The sequence below is a fragment of the Trematomus bernacchii genome, unplaced genomic scaffold (assembly GCF_902827165.1).
Source record: "Trematomus bernacchii unplaced genomic scaffold, fTreBer1.1, whole genome shotgun sequence".
Taxonomy (NCBI): domain Eukaryota; kingdom Metazoa; phylum Chordata; class Actinopteri; order Perciformes; family Nototheniidae; genus Trematomus; species Trematomus bernacchii.
In genome coordinates, this window is record NW_022987727.1 from 11014644 (window position 1) to 11036203 (window position 21560).

General features: G+C 41.9%; 2 protein-coding genes across 4 annotated transcripts; both read right to left on the reverse strand.

Moving 5' to 3' along the window:
* Positions 1-5957: 5957 nt before the first annotated feature.
* LOC117494180 (keratin, type II cytoskeletal cochleal-like) lies at positions 5958-11222 on the reverse strand. Of its 2 annotated transcripts, none has more exons than XM_034144945.1 (9): positions 10540-11222; positions 8642-8850; positions 8467-8527; positions 8141-8236; positions 7803-7967; positions 7582-7707; positions 7267-7487; positions 7103-7161; positions 5958-6917 (listed from the first exon to the last, which is right to left on the reverse strand). In XM_034144945.1, exons 1-9 carry the CDS (start codon positions 11107-11109, stop codon positions 6649-6651), a joined length of 1776 nt encoding a protein of 591 aa, XP_034000836.1. In that variant the 5' UTR covers positions 11110-11222; the 3' UTR covers positions 5958-6648. The 2 variants fall into 2 exon arrangements, with proteins under 2 accessions (XP_034000836.1, XP_034000835.1); XM_034144944.1 differs by having other exon boundaries at positions 5958-6920.
* A 2392-nt stretch (positions 11223-13614) lies between these two features.
* Positions 13615-18583, reverse strand: LOC117494170 (keratin, type II cytoskeletal cochleal-like). 2 transcript variants are annotated; one of them, XM_034144919.1, is made up of 9 exons: positions 17906-18583; positions 16305-16513; positions 16130-16190; positions 15804-15899; positions 15466-15630; positions 15245-15370; positions 14930-15150; positions 14766-14824; positions 13615-14580 (listed from the first exon to the last, which is right to left on the reverse strand). In XM_034144919.1, the coding sequence occupies exons 1-9, from the start codon at positions 18473-18475 to the stop codon at positions 14306-14308; spliced, it is 1782 nt and encodes a 593-aa protein (XP_034000810.1). In that variant the 5' UTR covers positions 18476-18583; the 3' UTR covers positions 13615-14305. The 2 variants fall into 2 exon arrangements, with proteins under 2 accessions (XP_034000810.1, XP_034000808.1); XM_034144917.1 differs by having other exon boundaries at positions 13615-14583; positions 17906-18582.
* Positions 18584-21560: the final 2977 nt, after the last annotated feature.

Consider the following 21560-nt stretch of genomic DNA (forward strand, 5'->3'; position numbering starts at 1 on the left):
AATGTTCAAAAAGCTCTTTATCTTTCTCATACTGCCTGTTCTGTAGCACCTCTTTTCACCCTCTGTCTGAAACCAGAGCCCAGTCTGCTCTGATTGGTTAGCTGGCCGACGCTGTTGTGATTGGTCAACCGCTTAGAGATGTCTCGGCCCTTTGCCTATCACTTACAATGTGTTGGAGTGGTAGCCAATAGAAGCATGACCGTGCCATAGTGAAGTCACCCATCAGCATCAACGGGACAGAGGTTGAACATGTCAGCAGTTTAAAATATCTTCGTGTCACATCACTGAGAACCTCTCCTGGGCACTCAATCGGGAAAGCTGTCTCCTCCTGGTGAACTTCTACTGCTGCACCATGGAGAGCATCCTCACTATCTGCATCACGGTTTGGTACGGCAACTGCACTGCCGCAGACCGAAAATCTCTGCAGAGGCTTGTGAAAACAGCCCAGCACATCACTGGTCCTCCTCTGCCTGCTATCAACACAATCCATCACACAGAAAAAGTCTGCTGAAAGGCGTGCCGCATCAGCAGGGACACTTCTCCCGCCGGCAGGGGCTATGGGGCTTATCAGGGAAGCATCAGATCAGTGCATGCGCTGCATCGTCCAATCAGTGAGCGATACACAGTAAGGGGGCGGGGCGAGTGGCTGAGGATTTCCCCGGAGGATGGTCCGGTGGTTCCTCGATTATCGCTCCTCTATTATCGCTCCTCGGTCCTCGATCCTCGATCCTCGATCCTCGGTCCTCGATCCTCGGTCCTCGATCCTCGGTCCTAAGATCCTCGGTCCTCCGGCACAAATAAGGGCAATGGGACGCTCCTCGTGGAAGGTTTCCCATTTCTCTAAATTCCCCTCCTCGACTCCTCCGGTAGTGACCCGGAAATGGATTTCAGCGCGCCATGTTGAAGGATATCTAATTTCTCTAAATGCACATCGAGGATCGAGCATCGAGAGGCTCTCTGGAGGAGCTATAACCGAGGATACACTGATGTATCCTCCGCGGATCCCCCGGGGATGTATTTCTGGCAACAGTGATGTTTAAAAGAGTTGTGACGCACGGCCGGACTTATCTCAGCCAATGACAGCTCTGCAAACTGCTGGATATTATTTTATTAACTACTTTAATCACGACTCGATGTTTACATATATCCAGTCTCTGATAGTGTTACGTTATTATGAGAGTGCTCTCATACTTGTTTGATTCTGAAATTGTATATATTTGTATAACTATATATATATTAGGGCTGTCAAGTTAACGCGTTAATAACTAAATAAATTTAAAAAAATTAACGCCACTAATTATTTTAACGCGATTAACGCATGTGTATTTTTTGTCCTCGGCCGCCCCGTAGTTTCAGAGCGCATCGAGTTTAAAATATCATCTACAAGCTGATGCTCGCTGACAGCCCCGCTCCTGCCGCCCGCTTGTGGCAGACCACACTTCCACACTCACCGGCAGGCCCGGACTGGCCATCGGGAGGACCGGGAGGGTGTGTGTATGTGTGGTGCGAGCGAGGCACACCTTACGTGTTGTTGTTGTTAGCATCTGGTGCTAGCTAGCTGCGCTAACGGATATAAGGAGCTGTTTCAATGAAAACAGAGGAGCGACATTTCGCCGACAACTGCGCCGAGCACTTCACTTTATGCAGGTAGCCAGACAGTGGGACATTGTACGAAAAGTCAGCACACTCCGCACGGATAGTGCGCGCAACATGATTGCAGCGTCCAGGCAGCTCCCGTTCGAGCATGCCTTGAGCTGCACATAGCTCCTACGATCCATCACAGTGTCTCCACATTCACACACACACACACACACACACACACACACACACACACACACACACACACACACACACACACACACACACACACACACACACACACACACACACACACACACACACACACTTTGTATTGTATTATTGTATGAGAGAGGTTCCAGGTTGAATTGAGGCGAATATTTGTAATGTTCAGAGGTTGTTGTGTTTAATATTCATGAGAATATTTGTCATTGTTCAAATGATAATAAACAAACATATAAAGCATATTTGTCCACTCATATGTTGATAAGAGTATTAAAAACTTGAAAAATATCCGTCCAAGGTACATTTAGAACAGATAAAAAATGTGCGATTAATTTGCGATTAATCGCGATTAACTATGGACAATCATGCGATTAATCGCGATTAAATATTTTAATCGACTGACAGCCCTAATATATATATATATATATATATATATATATATGTGTGTTTGTATATGTCCGCATCTGTAGCCTGTTATTGTCTCATTATACCGCACTGTCAATGAATTAAAAGTAAATATATAAGTCGTCATGAACACATCTGTCCATCAGACAGAGTGCTGCTGTGCCTCCCGTCATCATTAATGGACGTCTCTTTAAAATGACCGCTCAGAGGAGAGGATTTCTAATTTCTCTAAACGCCTGCTGCTTCCCGTCCTCTCTCCTCGGTTCCCCTCCTCGACTCCTCCGCTCGCATCTCTTGTGGGCGGGACTAAGACACGAGGATAGGAGTCGAGGAGGGGAAATTAGAGAAATGGGAAACCTTCAAGATGGCACAGAAAAATCAATTTCCAGTGATACCGAGGAGCGAGGAAATAAAAAATAAGTAACTTGAGATCCACCCCTGGTTGAACTCTGAACGATGACAGATGCAGTGGCGTTTTTATATGTACAAAAGTGGTGGGGCACAAAAAACTTAGATGTCTATATATAAGCTTCTGCAGTGACGTGCAGTGAGGTTCATGGCTGGTGAGGCACTGGCACTGACTCTTCAGGTTTACAAATATTATATTTTGACCTAAACCAAAATATAATATTATTTTCAAAAGCTTTTTTTGTCTGATGCTTCGATTAATTTTAAACAGACAGTTCAACAAAAGGATACCCAAAAAATGTCATTTTATCATTTAAATATTGAATTGTTCTCTCTTAGTAAGATCCCATTTTCAATAAAATGGCGGTCTTACCTTGACTTGAAGATGAAGTCCATTTGCCTATCCTTCTGGACAAACATTTCTATTACTTTTTTGTAAAAGTCCTCCTTATGTTCTTGTAGTTTCAAAAGTCTATCATAAATCTAATCCATAGATTTATGATAAAAAAATTATATAAGTAGGGTAGACATGTGGATGTTATCCGGCTAATCAAAACGTGCATTTATCTAACAGGTACGTTTCCCACAGATCTTATTTCGAGCTATTTTCTAAAATCCTCTGGAGAAATCTCATTGCTTTTTTGTGCTTACTTCCTGGTTTTAGGACGCGCCACTGCAGCTCTCTCGTCTCCTCTTCACACAGCACACTTTTCGCGGCACACGTACTTACAGCCAATCAGCTCTGAATGATTTGAGATGACGTATGGTGGGGATGGTAGCTCCATGCCCCTCTGGTCATTATTTTTTTGCCACACACATTTCATTACAAAATACTCTGAGCATGCGCAGTGAAGTTTTTACAGTCACCGTTGACTTCACAGCGAGAGGAAGGGGCATAATCAGGTTTTGTCCCACATGGCTCTAAACAGCTCAATAGGCACACACTGTGACTGTAGACACACTAATTAGAAGAACACAGACTAAAACAGCAATGTACAGACGAATCAGATGATTAAACATGATCTTAAAATATATTTTATATATTTTTTTATTTATTTTTTTGCATTTTTGTAATCATTATTTGTAATACTTTCTGCTGACACTAGGTGGGGCTGTGCCCCACCTGCCCCTAATGACCAGTCGCCACTGGACAGATGGCCCCCCCCCACCCTGCACACACACTCCCCCGTGCAGTAACTGACTTTGATGAGTGACCTTATCACTTTGTTAATAAAACTGTGCAAACGGATACGTTCTTTTAGCATGCTTGTATTAATTCATATTATTGAAATAAAAACAATTGAAACTATCATAATGTTAAGGTACGGAAAATGTATTACATGAAATCTGCATATACCAAACAATTATGTGCAGTATACTATTACAAAGTACTTGGAATAATAAAATAAAATATTTGCTTGTGTACAAATGTGCTAAATATTTGGAGGGTTGTGCAGAACAGGCGATACATAAATGAAATAAATAAAAACAAGATATTGTTTTATGTGCATTAGTGTAATGCATACAGTCCAACCCAGTCTCACGGCATTTTGTGTTATAGTCACGAAATTAATCTATTGATTTGTGTTCACCAACACCATTTCCCAATTGTTTTCGTGTCACACAGAACAATTTGAAAAGCAATGTAAATAATAACAAATTAGAAGGAAAAAAATATTACAAAAAATACAGATTTCAGTATTCTGACACAGAACGATTTTAGAAGCAATGTAATGGTAGTATGTTTCGTGCCCGCACCAAATAATAACAAATTAGAAGGAAAAAAAGATTTTAAAAACACATATTTCAGTATTCTGAGGCTCTGAGCCCCATTTATTTTCCTCGCGGACGGCAAAAAAAGTCCGACATTATACAAGTCAAAATAAATACAATAATAGTGGCTTGATATTGGGTAAGAAAATGTATGAACCACACAGCTTCTGGTCTTCCAAGACCCGACCGGACAAAAAGACGTGTTGCAGGCACCAAACATACTACCAATAGAAATACATTGCTTTTAAGATCGTTGTGTGACACGAAAAAAATGGGAAAATCGTTTTGGTGAACACGAATCAATAAATTAAATTAATTTCGTGACTATTACATGATATGCCGTGAGACTGGGTTGTACAGTCTATAGAGTGGCTAAAGGCAAGTGTCAGTGGGGGTCCCAGGCCTTGTTAATGAGGCCGGTAGCAGAGCAGAAGAAACTGTTCTTGAACACACCATTGACACAAAAACCTATATGACACACTAAAACCCCAAAAATCATAACAGAGCCTCCTTAACTAGTATAACGTACTACATGTGAATACCACTGTGAGCTTTCGGGCTCACCCTTGAGTTGAAAAGGACGGAAGGAAAGGGCGAGTGGTGTAAACAAACCAAGTTTATTGCCAAAAAAGATAAATCAGGGGATCAAGGAAAAATAACACTATTTCTGGAGGCGGCGTCGGCGGAGATGGTCCCCCTCTCAGGACCCAGCCTACTGCAAGAGAACAGAACCAGCATGCTTTTATTTAGTGAGAGATCAGCTGTCTGGTCACCGGCTGAGCCACTCCCATCACTCTAGCAGCCGGTGCTCTAACCACACCCCGCTGCCACAACCACTTACTCTAACCCACTAATTAATAACTGAATACTTTAGTGTTAAAGTATTTCTGTTTTTAAGAAAATAATCCTGTTTTACAACAATTGTATTGCGAGCTTCCATGTTATTGTATTGTACAGCATGTTGGTAGACCAAGGTAAACAAATCTGTGAAATAGGAAAATGTGTGCTGACTTTTTCTGGGGCGGTGGGGTGTATTTTGCCTTTTATCGGATTTGACAGGTAACAAAACCTTATTCGATTTGATCTCTCTGTGTTTTAACTGTGTCTATATTATGGTTTTTGTTATCACCACTTTTGGGACTCTAAAGTTTGCGTATGAAGCAACCGATTATATTAATTTAATATTCATTCAAGCATATTTGCACTCTAAACTAATATTTCTTCTTTATTTAATAGTATATATATATACATATATATATATATATATATATATATGTATATATATATATATATATATATATATATATATATATATATATATATATATATGTGTTTTATTTATGTATTATTGTTTTAATATTTTTTAGTATTAATTTATTTTTATTTTTTTTTATTTTATGGCTTTATTACTGTTTCTGCAACAATAAATGAATACAATTCCTTGTATATGTTCACAAACAAAGCTGAATCTGATAAAGGTGTGAATAATAAAATTCCAAATGATTTGCATACCGTAAATGTTACACAGAAAAAGTAAAAATCAATCAAAAGGAATGAAAACTGCCATGATGGGTATGAAATCAGATTTATTGCAGATGTTCGGGTAGTACAGATTCACAATAATTCTTGTTTTCACAATCAGCCTTTTACGTATTTCTTTTTTTTTCAGCGTGTAAATGGAAAGTGAAACAGGATCCAAACACCAGAGAATCATAAAAGGAAATTATGAGAGTGTTATATGTGGCTGCTTTTGATGATTTTAAAATGCACATCAAAATGAAGGATGTGAGACAACAGAGAAGACGTTAAGCTGCTCTTTGCATTTTGTGTGCAATGATTGTTGCCTTGTAAGGAAACTGTGTCATGACACTACAAGTATCCTCTTGTCTGCCTGACAGCAAATCTAGCAACCAAAAGCCAGCCGGGCTGACTGATCAAAGGAAGAGAGGACTGACTCACATTTCTGCTGCTCTCAGTTTCTGCTCTAATCATTTCTCTATCTCGACTTGTATCCTGAAGTAATCTCTGTAGGTAGTACTGTAGGTGCCAAAGAGGGAGCAGGGACACAATAACTAAAGTCAGAGAGAGCTGAACCATTACATGGATCTGGTAAATGAGAATGGTCAAATGTTTGTGAGAAAGAGAGTTGAATGGGGTTAAGTACGTTTTATGACTGAGCGTCAGAGAGAAGGGAAGGGACAAGAGGAGGAGAACTAAATGAAAGAAAAATAAGTATGGAGGGAACAACATCTGCTGTTTTTAACGGTACTGTTTGGTGCTGCTGCTTGACGTTTTCATAATCATGCTGCCGCTGCTGCCGCCGCCGCCATAGCTGCTGCGGCTGCCGCCGCCGCCGCTGATGCTGCCGCCATAGCCGCTGCTTACACCGCCACCATAGCTGCTGCTGCTGCTGCTGCCATAGCCGCCGCCGCCGCCGCCGCCACCGCCGCTGCCATAAAAGGCGGCACCACCGCCGCCTCCGCCGCTGCCATAGCCGCCACCAAAGCCGCCGCCGCCTCCTCCACCTCCTCCTGATAATGATAATAAGAAGATGTTTTCAGATGAGATGGTAGGAATTTGAATTTCCATACAAACTTATCATCCAAACTATGTGGCTATGATAGCTTTACCAAATATCTTCTTAATTCTACCTCTTATATTTTCATGAACTGTTTAGGAAATTACTTGTATTGAAACATGTGTTGATGCATACCTGATCCTGATGATGAAGATTGGATGTGGATGGTTGCAGTTGCGCCCCCACCCGCAACTCTGCAAAGAAGAACACAAATTAGCAACTTGAGCTGCTCCCAGCACATAGTCGAACATTTTCAGAAGATGAAACATTGTGTGAATCCTAAATAGCTAAACTTTTACCTGCTTTCCTCTCCTTCCAGAAGCTTCCTGTAGGTGGCGATCTCAATGTCCAGGGCCAGTTTGACGTTCATGAGCTCCTGGTACTCGCGGACCTGGCGGGCCATGTCCTGTTTGGCTCTCTGCAGGGCATCCTCAAGGTCCCTGATGCGGAGCTTGGCGTCCTTCACTGCGATCTCACCGCGCTCCTCAGCCTCAGCGATCTGGGCCTCCAGGTTGACACGCTGAGAAGTTGGAAAGTTAGTAGAAGCCTCAGACATTTATGTCTCCATTCAAAATGCTTTTACCAAACTTTTATATATTTATTTGAGAGCTTACCTGTCCCTTGACTGACTCGATCTCGTTCTGGAGGCGGCTAATCATGCGGTTGAGCTCAGCAATCTCACTCTTGGTGTTGCGAAGGTCTTCTCCGGCATTGCCTGCACTGCTCTGGATCTCCTCGTACTGAAGGCATAGGACAAAAAAATATATTGTTATGATGTATTCAACATTTTCTCTAACTGGAGATGTTGTTGAAATGCCATTCTCTCTCTACGTACCTTCTGCTGGTACCAGCTTTCAGCATCGTTCTTGCTTTTGTTGGCGATTTCCTCATACTGAGCCTTGACTTCAGCCACAATGGAATCCATGTCCAGGCTGCGGGTGTTGTTCATCTCCACAATGACTGAAGTGTCCTTGATCTGTCCCTGGAGCTCATTGAGTTCCTGCACAAGATATATTTGTCATATTTAAAAAGTAGGAGAGTTAAAAGGGTAGAATGTTGGTTTGTATTCTGCATCTTTACAATTAATGTTAAGTACATTAGCGAGTTTTTCATAATATTAATGACAGATATAAACCAACATGACAGGGCTATGGTGTGGTTCATTTTGCTTACCGCCTCATAGACAGCTCTGAGGAAATTGATCTCATCCTGAAGGGAGTCAACCTTGGCCTCCAGCTCAACCTTGTTCATGTAGGCGCCATCTACATCCTGTTAGAGGAGAAGAAGATCGTCTCTATTGGTCATTTCAAGTTGAGAGCAACAATTCATTGCAACTAGATAAGGCGATTTCTGAAAAAGAGTGCTGGATAATGTAAAGCTGATTGCATTGTTGGCTTTAAGTGTTGAATATTGCTGATGATGCATCACAGATGAGTTTAGATCAGTAGATAAGAAATAAAATGCATTCCAATATATGATGGAACTTTATCGACCCTCACCTTCTTCAGGAGCACAAACTCATTCTCCACACTGGCACGCTTGTTGATTTCATCTTCATATCTGACAAAGAAAGTGGGAAAGAATTAGGTGATGGTTAAAAGACTTGTGGACTTCAACAACTGTAGGTCAACTGTCGCATTCAGAGATGGTTTGTTGTGCTGGGGTTTTTCTCACTTGTTCTTGAAGTCCTCAACCAGGCCCTGCATGTTCCTCAGCTCTCCCTCCAGCTTCATCTTCTCGTTGCCGAGCCCGTCGAGCTGTCTGCGCAGGTTGGCGATGTAGGCCTCGAACATGGCGTCAATGTTTGAGCGGGTGGTGGTCTGATCCTGCAGCAGGCTCCATTTGGTCTCCAGAACTTTGTTCTGCTGCTCCAGGAAGCGGACCTAAAAGATAAAATAATTGTAGGGTTAGATCCACTCCGCAAAAAACATGGTAGTCCGATTATGTAGTTAATAAAACAATATTACAGGAAACACTGGGGATAATGCACATATATGAATTTAACTACATAGAAGTAGTAGACTTTATTTACTGTTGCTTCTCTGCATGATTTGGCATGCCCACTCTTAGATAATAAATGTGTTTTACTTCCCTCAGGTGATCCATCGGGCCTCACCTGTGTGTGACTTTCCCCAAACAAAAAAACCCTGTATGTACCCATGCTAGCAGCTCCCTTACTATAATGCCCAACCAGGGCAGGGAAGTTTGAGACATAATAATTGTGCAGTGTAGTAGAACTGCACAAATGAGGTCATAGATTTAGAAAATCTGTCATGACCTTGGAAAACATGTTTAAAAGCCTGTCCCTATGAGGCAGAAAAATGCATGCAAGGCACAGAGTACAGTTCTCTGCAATCCAGTTTTAAAAACCCTTCAGTAGGTGGAGCCCATCCCTACAGTTAGGGTATGTACGTGTGCCTGTAGGGCTTCATTTTTTTTTGAAGATCAGGTGAGGTGTACCGTGCCACACCTCAAACCAGCCCCTCCCCTCAAACGCCCACACCCTCGCATCCAGGATGCATACTTTCACTGAGTGAACTTGTCTGCCACAGCCCTAAGAAATTAATCCATCATGCCCGAAGGATATTAACTGTCACATCCATTGAGTGCCTTAGATATTTCATTTTATACAAAATATCTAATCTAAAACACTCAAATGTAATAATGTATTACTTATTAGTAGATTGAGTTTTTAAATGAACAGTATTTTTCTGAATCGATAAATAGTAAAGACAAATGGGGTGTGGTTGGAGCATTTTCTCCTGCTGGGTGTGGTTCCCTTGTTATTTATGATCTCTAACAGAAACATTCTCGTCTTCTATGCAAGTTTTTCAATTATGCATGAAAGTTGGTGAAGTAAAACACTCAACAATAGTCTCACCCCTTGTCTTTTGGAAATGCAAAGACATTTGTATGCAATGCATTTAAATGACTTAAGATGGGGTCCCATTTCTGCAGCACCACTCAGAGTTTGAGAGTCCTTGCTGCCATGGGAATAGGTGTTAACCTGATCCCTTCTTTCCCTCTTGCGTAGAGCCACCAGTCATTGGATATGAACTCCCTGGTGTTTCCTGTCTCGCAGTCCACACAGCGACAGATGGCAAAGGGCCAATTATTGTGTAAAGCAAATTAAAGGAGCAATGATCTGCTTTCAGTGTAAGTGCAAAGGTCAGCTGATGCACAGTATTGCATTCTGTTTGAAATGAAAGGTGCCCACACAGCAGTTTTGCATGACTGAATAAAACATATTCATCCCCACACCATTGCTCTCGGTAGTATTGGTTTTCAAAGTAGGCTTTAGCTAGGCCCTTGCTGCACACATTGTTCAGGTTTGTATGAGTTGCTGTGTAATATTTAATGAGCCCAGGTGGCCCCTTAGAGAAAGTGTGCAGAGCCATTTACGCTTGCACAAACTGAACATGAACTATGCAGTGCATCCCACATCTTTTCCCATTATTTCATGTACCTTTCTTAAACTACATAAATATCTATTATTCAGCCAACTAAGGGCTTCAAACATATCAAAAACACTGTTGTAGGACATAAACTTAAAGTAGAAGAGGGCTCCTCACCTTGTCAATGAAGCTGGCGAAGCGGTTGTTCAGGGTCTTGATCTGCTCTTTCTCATGGGTGCGGACGGTGCTGATGTTGGGGTCGATGTCAATGTTAACGGGTGCCAGCAGTTGCGTGTTGACTGTGACGGCTGTGATGCCCCCACCACCTGCACCAGGGAAACCACCACCACCACCGCCTTGACCGAAAGAGATGCCATATGCACCACCACCGTAACCTCCAGCGCCACCAAATCCACCACCAGCACCACCACCACCACCACCAAATCCACCACCACCACCAAATCCACCACCACCGTATCCACCACCACCACCACCACTACCACTCATCAAGGATGATTGATATGAGCTAGAGATTTGTGGTCGAGCACCATATGTGACAGATTGTGAGGAAAAGGATCTTTGGCCTCCTCCACCTCCAGCTCCACCTCCAAAGCTCCTTCCACCTCCATAGCTGCTTCCTCCACTTGCACCTCCAAAGCTTCCTCCACTTGCACCTCCAAAGCTTCCTCCACCTGCACTAGTTCTCACGCTGCTGGATCTCGAGGTTTTGGTAGTTCTGAACGACATTGTGTTCTCTGAGAGGAAAGGATTCACAGAGAAAAGGAGCAGAAAGAGAGGTTTGACAGAGCAGTGGAGCACACTAAGAGGAGAGTCAAGTCCCTCTAAGTGTCTTCTCTCTGTCCGTGATGGGTTTATATCTTCCTTTGACTCTGGAGGAGGTTCCAGTGAGCTCCACCTCCTCTGCACCTCCCCCTCAAACCTCCTCCAATTACATGGATCCTGGAAGGTGCACTTTCGGGCAGGGAGATCGGCATGAGGCAGCTCAGCCTGTCAGACAGGTAACAGTGCCACCCCTGTAAAGCGATGGTGGCAGGACACACCCAGGTGTTCGCAGAGGAATGGCATCAGAGGCAGGGGTGAGAGGGAAGAACAGACATGTTTGGCAAAGACTGTTTATTTGATTGGCCTGGAGCGTGGTGAGAGTTGAAGGAGTCAGCAGATGGGGCTTATACTCACTTATCCACCATTTTCTTCATCTTGCAAGATATATAAAATGTGAATATTTGGTTTTTGGAAGTTTGTTAAATAACACTAGATCTACAAAACACATTCTGAGCAGCTGTGAAAGCTGATGCTGCATACGTGTGAATGCATGCATTTAAATACAAATACATGTAAATGTGCATTTATTCATAGATTCCTAAAGATATGAAAGGTTTACTTACACACTACTTGAAATTGGGAGAGCAGAAATATCAGATAAACCGGGAAAAATTAAACTCAAAACTATCTGCATGGATGAATACCACAAGGGATGAGTGACGGAATGTCTTAGCCTTACTGCATGATTAAAGGGTCAGTTCACCCAAATGACAAACAATCGGTGAGATAATAGAGGTACTCGTTCATACAAGTAGACAAATCTTTCAATACTCAAAAATAGTTGCATTATGTCATATTCTTTCACATACATATCAAGCAGGATAACTCTGAATTGACATAAATGTTAAAGATGTTTATGGAGATGGAATATCTTCAGCAGAACATATAGGGCATAAAAGCAGGTAATCTTGGATACAGTAAAAAAAGTCAAACTCAACTTCAAAGAAAGAAAAGCTAAACTCAAGTCAAGATAAATAATGGGGTCAGGATTTTGTTCGTTGGTTTGGGGTTATCATTCCCCTTCTTATACAATGGTAAACGTTTTAGATGAAGTAGTAGCATTCACAGAGTAAAGGTCTTCATTACCCTGAAGAGGAAACTGGTTTTGCAGGAGCTTCCCTGCAGGCTGCAAGGTACTTACCATCTGCACAGAACTCGATGGCTACACATTACGCTACTGTAGGAAAAATGTCTAAAACAGAATGCTCTTTTACTCACAAATGCACGAATCAGGGGAGTCATAAAGTGATTTAACGATAAATGGTTAAAGAACTATCCCACATTTTGAATCCTAGAGTTATTTGTACATGTACTCGATGCGTTCGTGCCTGCAGTTTGAAGGTGCTTGAGGGCACTGGCCTATCTTCAATAGCACTGATAACCTTTAGTTGAAGTCACTACTTATTATGAACTTATATTACACCTTTGTAGTCATTTCAACTTTAGAAAATGTCATTTTCAACTTGGATCTTTGCATTATTCTCAGCTTGCAGCTAAAATAAAGTTAGAGAGTTCAGGGAGACAAGCCTTTTTTTCTTCTTTTTTTTTGAGAGATCTGGATTTTTGATAGGACCCAGCCTACTGCAAGAGAACAGAACCAGCATGCTTTTATTTAGTGAGAGATCAGCTGTCTGGTCACCGGCTGAGCCACTCCCATCACTCTAGCAGCCGGCGCTCTAACCACACCCCGCTGCCACAACCACTTACTCTAACCCACTAATTAATAACTGAATACTTTAGTGTTAAAGTATTTCTGTTTTTAAGAAAATAATCCTGTTTTACAACAATTGTATTGCGAGCTTCCATGTTATTGTTTTACCAAGGTAAACAAATCTGTGAAATAGGAAAATGTGTGCTGACTTTTTCTGGGGCGGTGGGGTGTATTTTGCCTTTTATCGGATTTGACAGGTAACAAAACCTTATTCGATTTGATCTCTCTGTGTTTTAACTGTGTCTATATTATGGTTTTTGTTATCACCACTTTTGGGACTCTAAACTTTGCGTATGAAGCAACCGATTATATTAGTCATTTAATATTCATTCAAGCATATTTGCACTCTAAACTAATATTTCTTCTTTATTTAATAGTATAACAGGACAATAAAACAATAATACATAAAACACACACGTATATATATATATATATATATATATATATACGTGTGTATACGTGTGTGTTTTATGTATTATTGTTTTAATATTTTTTAGTATTCATTTATTTTTATTTTTTTTTATTTTATGGCTTTATTACTGTTTCTGCAACAATAAATGAATACAATTCCTTGTATATGTTCACAAACAAAGCTGAATCTGATAAAGGTGTGAATAATACAATTCCAAATGATTTGCATACCGTAAATGTTACACAGAAAAAGTAAAAATCAATAAAAAGGAATGAAAACTGCCATGATGGGTATGAAATCAGATTTATTGCAGATGTTCGGGTAGTACAGATTCACAATAATTCTTGTTTTCACAATCAGCCTTTTACGTATTTCTTTTTTTTTCAGCGTGTAAATGGAAAGTGAAACAGGATCCAAACACCAGAGAATCATAAAAGGAAATTATGAGAGTGTTATATGTGGCTGCTTTTGATGATTTTAAAATGCACATCAAAATGAAGGATGTGAGACAACAGAGAAGACGTTAAGCTGCTCTTTGCATTTTGTGTGCAATGATTGTTGCCTTGTAAGGAAACTGTGTCATGACACTACAAGTATCCTCTTGTCTGCCTGACAGCAAATCTAGCAACCAAAAGCCAGCCGGGCTGACTGATCAAAGGAAGAGAGGACTGACTCACATTTCTGCTGCTCTCAGTTTCTGCTCTAATCATTTCTCTATCTCGACTTGTATCCTGAAGTAATCTCTGTAGGTAGTACTGTAGGTGCCAAAGAGGGAGCAGGGACACAATAACTAAAGTCAGAGAGAGCTGAACCATTACATGGATCTGGTAAATGAGAATGGTCAAATGTTTGTGAGAAAGAGAGTTGAATGGGGTTAAGTACGTTTTATGACTGAGCGTCAGAGAGAAGGGAAGGGACAAGAGGAGGAGAACTAAATGAAAGAAAAATAAGTATGGAGGGAACAACATCTGCTGTTTTTAACGGTACTGTTTGGTGCTGCTGCTTGACGTTTTCATAATCATGCTGCCGCTGCTGCCGCCGCCGCCATAGCTGCTGCGGCCGCCGCCGCCGCCGCCGCTGATGCTGCCGCCATAGCCGCTGCTTACGCCGCCGCCATAGCTGCTGCTGCTGCTGCTGCCATAGCCGGCGCCGCCGCCGCCGCCGCCACCGCCGCTGCCATAAAAGGCGGCACCACCGCCGCCTCCGCCGCTGCCATAGCCGCCACCAAAGCCGCCGCCGCCTCCTCCACCTCCTCCTGATAATGATAATAAGAAGATGTTTTCAGATGAGATGGTAGGAATTTGAATTTCCATACAAACTTATCATCCAAACTATGTGGCTATGATAGCTTTACCAAATATCTTCTTAATTCTACCTCTTATATTTTCATGAACTGTTTAGGAAATTACTTGTATTGAAACATGTGTTGATGCATACCTGATCCTGATGATGAAGATTGGATGTGGATGGTTGCAGTTGCGCCCCCACCCGCAACTCTGCAAAGAAGAACACAAATTAGCAACTTGAGCTGCTCCCAGCACATAGTCGAACATTTTCAGAAGATGAAACATGGTGTGAATCCTAAATAGCTAAACTTTTACCTGATTTCCTCTCCTTCCAGAAGCTTCCTGTAGGTGGCGATCTCAATGTCCAGGGCCAGTTTGACGTTCATGAGCTCCTGGTACTCGCGGACCTGGCGGGCCATGTCCTGTTTGGCTCTCTGCAGGGCATCCTCAAGGTCCCTGATGCGGAGCTTGGCGTCCTTCACTGCGATCTCACCGCGCTCCTCAGCCTCAGCGATCTGGGCCTCCAGGTTGACACGCTGAGAAGTTGGAAAGTTAGTAGAAGCTTCAGACATTTATGTCTCCATTCAAAATGCTTTTACCAAACTTTAATATATTTATTTGAGAGCTTACCTGTCCCTTGACTGACTCGATCTCGTTCTGGAGGCGGCTAATCATGCGGTTGAGCTCAGCAATCTCACTCTTGGTGTTGCGAAGGTCTTCTCCGGCATTGCCTGCACTGCTCTGGATCTCCTCGTACTGAAGGCATAGGACAAAAAAATATATTGTTATGATGTATTCAACATTTTCTCTAACTGGAGATGTTGTTGAAATGCCATTCTCTCTCTACGTACCTTCTGCTGGTACCAGCTTTCAGCATCGTTCTTGCTTTTGTTGGCGATTTCCTCATACTGAGCCTTGACTTCAGCCACAATGGAATCCATGTCCAGGCTGCGGGTGTTGTTCATCTCCACAATGACTGAAGTGTCCTTGATCTGTCCCTGGAGCTCATTGAGTTCCTGCACAAGATATATTTGTCATATTTAAAAAGTAGGAGAGTTAAAAGGGTACAATGTTGGTTTGTATTCTGCATCTTTACCATTAATGTTAAGTACATTAGCGAGTTTTTCATAATATTAATGACAGATATAAACCAACATGACAGGGCTATGGTGTGGTTCATTTTGCTTACCGCCTCATAGACAGCTCTGAGGAAATTGATCTCATCCTGAAGGGAGTCAACCTTGGCCTCCAGCTCAACCTTGTTCATGTAGGCGCCATCTACATCCTGTTAGAGGAGAAGAAGATCGTCTCTATTGGTCATTTCAAGTTGAGAGCAACAATTCATTGCAACTAGATAAGGCGATTTCTGAAAAAGAGTGCTGGATAATGTAAAGCTGATTGCATTGTTGGCTTTAAGTGTTGAATATTGCTGATGATGCATCACAGATGAGTTTAGATCAGTAGATAAGAAATAAAATGCATTCCAATATATGATGGAACTTTATCGACCCTCACCTTCTTCAGGAGCACAAACTCATTCTCCACACTGGCACGCTTGTTGATTTCATCTTCATATCTGACAAAGAAAGTGGGAAAGAATTAGGTGATGGTTAAAAGACTTGTGGACTTCAACAACTGTAGGTCAACTGTCGCATTCAGAGATGGTTTGTTGTGCTGGGGTTTTTCTCACTTGTTCTTGAAGTCCTCAACCAGGCCCTGCATGTTCCTCAGCTCTCCCTCCAGCTTCATCTTCTCGTTGCCGAGCCCGTCGAGCTGTCTGCGCAGGTTGGCGATGTAGGCCTCGAACATGGCGTCAATGTTTGAGCGGGTGGTGGTCTGATCCTGCAGCAGGCTCCATTTGGTCTCCAGAACTTTGTTCTGCTGCTCCAGGAAGCGGACCTAAAAGATAAAATAATTTTAGGGTTAGATCCACTCTGCAAGAAATGATGTAGTTAATAAAACAATATTACAGGAAACACTGGGGATAATGAACATATATGAATTGAACTACATAGAAGTAGTAGACTTTATTTACTGTTGCTTCTCTGCATGATTTGGCATGCCCACTCTTAGATAATAAATGTGTTTTACTTCCCTCAGGTGATCCATCGGGCCTCACCTGTGTGTGACTTTCCCCAAACAAAAAAACCCTGTATGTACCCATGCTAGCAGCTCCCTTACTATAATGCCCAACCAGGGCAGGGAAGTTTGAGACATAATATTTGTGCAGTGTAGTAGAACTGCACAAATGAGGTCATAGATTTAGAAAATCTGTCATGACCTTGGAAAACATGTTTAAAAGCCTGTCCCTATGAGGCAGAAAAATGCATGCAAGGCACAGAGTACAGTTCTCTGCAATCCAGTTTTAAAAACCCTTCAGTAGGTGGAGCCCATCCCTACAGTTTTGGGTGTGTACGTGTGCCTGTAGGGCTTCATTTTTTTTTGAAGATCAGGTGAGTTGTACCGTGCCACACCTCAAACCAGCCCCTCCCCTCAAACGCCCACTCCCTCCCCTCCAGGATGCATACTTTCACTGAGTGAACTTGTCTGCCACAGCCCTAAGTAATTAATCCATCATGCCCGAAGGATATTAACTGTCACATCCATTGAGTGCTTTAGATATTTCATTTTATACAAAATATCTAATCTAAAACACTCAAATGTAATAATGTATTACTTATTAGTAGATTGAGTTTTTAAATGAACAGTATTTTTCTGAATCGATAAATAGTAAAGACAAATGGGGTGTGGTTGGAGCATTTTCTCCTGCTGGGTGTGGTTCCCTTGTTATTTATGATCTCTAACAGAAACATTCTCGTCTTCTATGCAAGTTTTTAAATTATGCATGAAAGTTGGTGAAGTAAAACACTCAACAATAAGTGCAAAGGTCAGCTGATGCACAGTATTGCATTTTGTTTGAAATGAAAGGTGCCCACACAGCAGTTTTGCATGACTGAATAAAACATATTCATCCCCACACCATTGCTCTCGGTAGTATTGGTTTTCAAAGTAGGCTTTAGCTAGGCCCTTGCTGCACACATTGTTCAGGTTTGTATGAGTTGCTGTGTAATATTTAATGAGCCCAGGTGGCCCCTTAGAGAAAGTGTGCAGAGCCATTTACGCTTGCACAAACTGAACATGAACTATGCAGTGCATCCCACATCTTTTCCCATTATTTCATGTACCTTTCTTAAACTACATAAATATCTATTATTCAGCCAACTAAGGGCTTCAAACATATCAAAAACACTGTTGTAGGACATAAACTTAAAGCAGAAGAGGGCTCCTCACCTTGTCAATGAAGCTGGCGAAGCGGTTGTTCAGGGTCTTGATCTGCTCTTTCTCATGGGTGCGGACGGTGCTGATGTTGGGGTCGATGTCAATGTTAACGGGTGCCAGCAGTTGCGTGTTGACTGTGACGGCTGTGATGCCCCCACCACCTGCACCAGGGAAACCACCACCACCACCGCCTTGACCGAAAGAGATGCCGTATGCACCACCGTAACCTCCACCGCCACCGCCACCAAATCCACCACCACCACCACCACCACAAAATCCACCACCACCAAATCCACCACCACCACTATATCCACCACCACCACCACTACCACCACTCATCAAGGATGATTGATATGAGCTAGAGATTTGTGGTCGAGCACCATATGTGACAGATTTTGAGGAAAAGGATCTTTGGCCTCCTCCACCTCCAGCTCCACCTCCAAAGCTCCTTACACCTCCAAAGCTTGAACCTCCACTTGCACCTCCAAAGCTTCCTCCACTTGCACCTCCAAAGCTTCCTCCACCTCCACTACTTCTCATGCTGCTGCTGGATCTCGAGGTTTTGGTAACTCTGAGCGACATTGTGTTCTCTGAGAGGAAAGGATTCACAGAGAAAAGGAGCAGAAAGAGAGGTTTGACAGAGCAGTGGAGCACACTAAGAGGAGAGTCAAGTCCCTCTAAGTGTCTTCTCTCTGTCCGTGATGGGTTTATATCTTCCTTTGACTCTGGAGGAGGTTCCAGTGAGCTCCACCTCCTCTGCACCTCCCTCTCAAACCTCCTCCAATTACATGGATCCTGGAAGGTGCACTTTCGGGCAGGGAGATCGGCATGAGGCAGCTCAGCCTGTCAGACAGGTAACAGTGCCACCCCTGTAAAGCGATGGTGGCAGGACACACCCAGGTGTTCGCAGAGGAATGGCATCAGAGGCAGGGGTGAGAGGGAAGAACAGACATGTTTGGCAAAGACTGTTTATTTGATTGGCCTGGAGCGTGGTGAGAGTTGAAGGAGTCAGCAGATGGGGCCTACACTCACTTATCCACCATTTTCTTCATCTTGCAAGATATATAAAATGTGAATATTTGGTTTTTGGAAGTTTGTTAAATAACACTAGATCTACAAAACACATTCTGAGCAGCTGTGAAAGCTGATGCTGCATACGTGTGAATGCATGCATTTAAATACAAATACATGTAAATGTGCATTTATTCATAGATTCCTAAAGATATGAAAGGTTTACTTACACACTACTTGAAATTGGGAGAGCAGAAATATCAGATAAACCGGGAAAAATTAAACTCAAAACTATCTGCATGGATGAATACCACAAGGGATGAGTGACGGAATGTCTTAGCCTTACTGCATGATTAAAGGGTCAGTTCACCCAAATGACAAACAATCGGTGAGATAATAGAGGTACTCGTTCATACAGGTAGACAAATCTTTCAATACTCAAAAATAGTTGCATTATGTCATATTCTTTCACATACATATCAAGCAGGATAACTCTGAATTGACATAAATGTTAAAGATGTTTATGGAGATGGAATATCTTCAGCAGAACATATAGGGCATAAAAGCAGGTAATCTTCGATACAGTCAAAAAAGTCAAACTCAAACTCAACTTCAAAGAAAGAAAAGCTAAACTCAAGTCAAGATAAATAATGGGGTCAGGATTTTGTTCGTTGTTTTGGGGTTATCATTCCCCTTCTTATACAATGGTAAACGTTTTAGATTAAGTAGTAGCATTCACAGAGTAAAGGTCTTCATTACCCTGAAGAGGAAACTGGTTTTGCAGGAGCTTCCCTGCAGGCTGCAAGGTACTTACCATCTGCACAGAACTCGATGGCTACACATTACGCTACTGTAGGAAAAATGTCTAAAAAGTGATTTAACGATAAATGGTTAAAGAACTATCCCACATTTTGAATCCTAGAGTTATTTGTACATGTACTCGATGCGTTCGTGCCTGCAGTTTGAAGGTGCTTGAGGGCACTGGCCTATCTTCAATAGCACTGATAACCTAGGTTTAGTTGAAGTCACTACTTATTATGAACTTATATTACACCTTTGTAGTCATTTCAACTTTAAAACATTTCATTTTCAACTTGGATCTTTGCATTATTCTCAGCTTGCAGCTAAAATAAAGTTAGAGAGTTCAGGGAGACAAGCCTTTTTTTCTTCTTTTTTTTTGAGAGATCTGGATTTTTGATACCTGTTGAAACCCATCTCAACAACTCTGATGTAGGTGTTGGCTTCCCAGTGACTGCACTGTACGAGCATTTTAACAAATAAGCTGTAGGGCAAAACTGAGTCACACCCCAAAAGAAAAGCCAGTACTTCACTCTCACTTCCAACATTCTTTCATCCAAGAACTACATACAGTACAAACTAAATGAATCTGCATCTTTGCATTAGCTAAATGTGGGGGAAATGCATTCCAGAAAATAGGTTAAATTCTGTAAGTTAAGCATGGTTTTATGCATGGTAAGACTGTGCCACTAAATCTACTTGATTATGGATAGGAAAGGATTGTCTACTGCAATGAGTCAGACCTTATAGGCCTCAATGATAAGTGAGACCAACCTGGTGAGGACACATTTGGTCTCAGGCCATAGCTAAGTGGCTAACATTGCATAGTCATTATTATAAGGTAAAGGCACTGCCCAACACGATTAGCAGTCACAGTGATGAGCAACAATTACGTGTCATGCTACATGTGTCAGTGAGTGTAAGCAGGCCTGGTTTGTTTCAGTTAATTGGGAGGGGAGGTTCCAACTGTTAATGTATTGCCTTGACATAAATCCATCTAAAGCATGAATTGATTGTGCAACATGGGCTTCTACGTTTTGTCCATGAAATGAATTAAATTATTACTCTGTAGCAATTAGCATTATAGGCTCTGAGGACATTGGGTCCAATTGGTGTATAGGGTCTCACTCTCTACTCGTATAAAATACTGACAGCTTGGCCATGGCCCTATGCTTCAAACTATGATGCTCTTGTTACGTCTCCAACATATGCTTTTTTGCACATCATGGATGGCACATCAGCTTCTAATTGTTACATGCAGTGTCTTTTCAAAATAAACGTCTGGGTTCACAGGAAACTTGCAGTAAATGCAGGTTGTGTACCTTGTGTCTTTTGAAACAACATCCAATATAGGTTTAAGTTTATGCAGCAAGTATATCGAAGATATTGGTGTTTGGGGTTAACCCTAAACCTAAGTAAACTTTTTAATTGTATTGGCATAATTAGTGTTAGTTAAGAACGTAAGTTACATAACAAAATAATGGTAAAATAATCGTGTTTCAAATGGGTTTGTTTAAGGGTGTGGGTTGAAAATAAGTAAGCTTGATACGTTTTTCCCCGTAATTTGCGTTAGTTAGGAACAAAGTTATACTATTTAAGATACGATATTACTTTAATGGTCTGGGGCCTCATTTATAAAGCCTTGCGTAGGATTGATGTGGGAAGGTTGCTTACGTAGGACAAAGCAAATAAATACGCACAGACATTTTCCGATTCATAAAACACTGCGTACCGGCGCAGGACTTGCGTACGGCACATCCTACGCCTGTTTCCCTTTATAAATCACAATCAACTCGAAATGCAGCGCAGCTTTTGTGGGCTTCACGTAACGCCCATATTCGCTTATAAATAGTCAAAG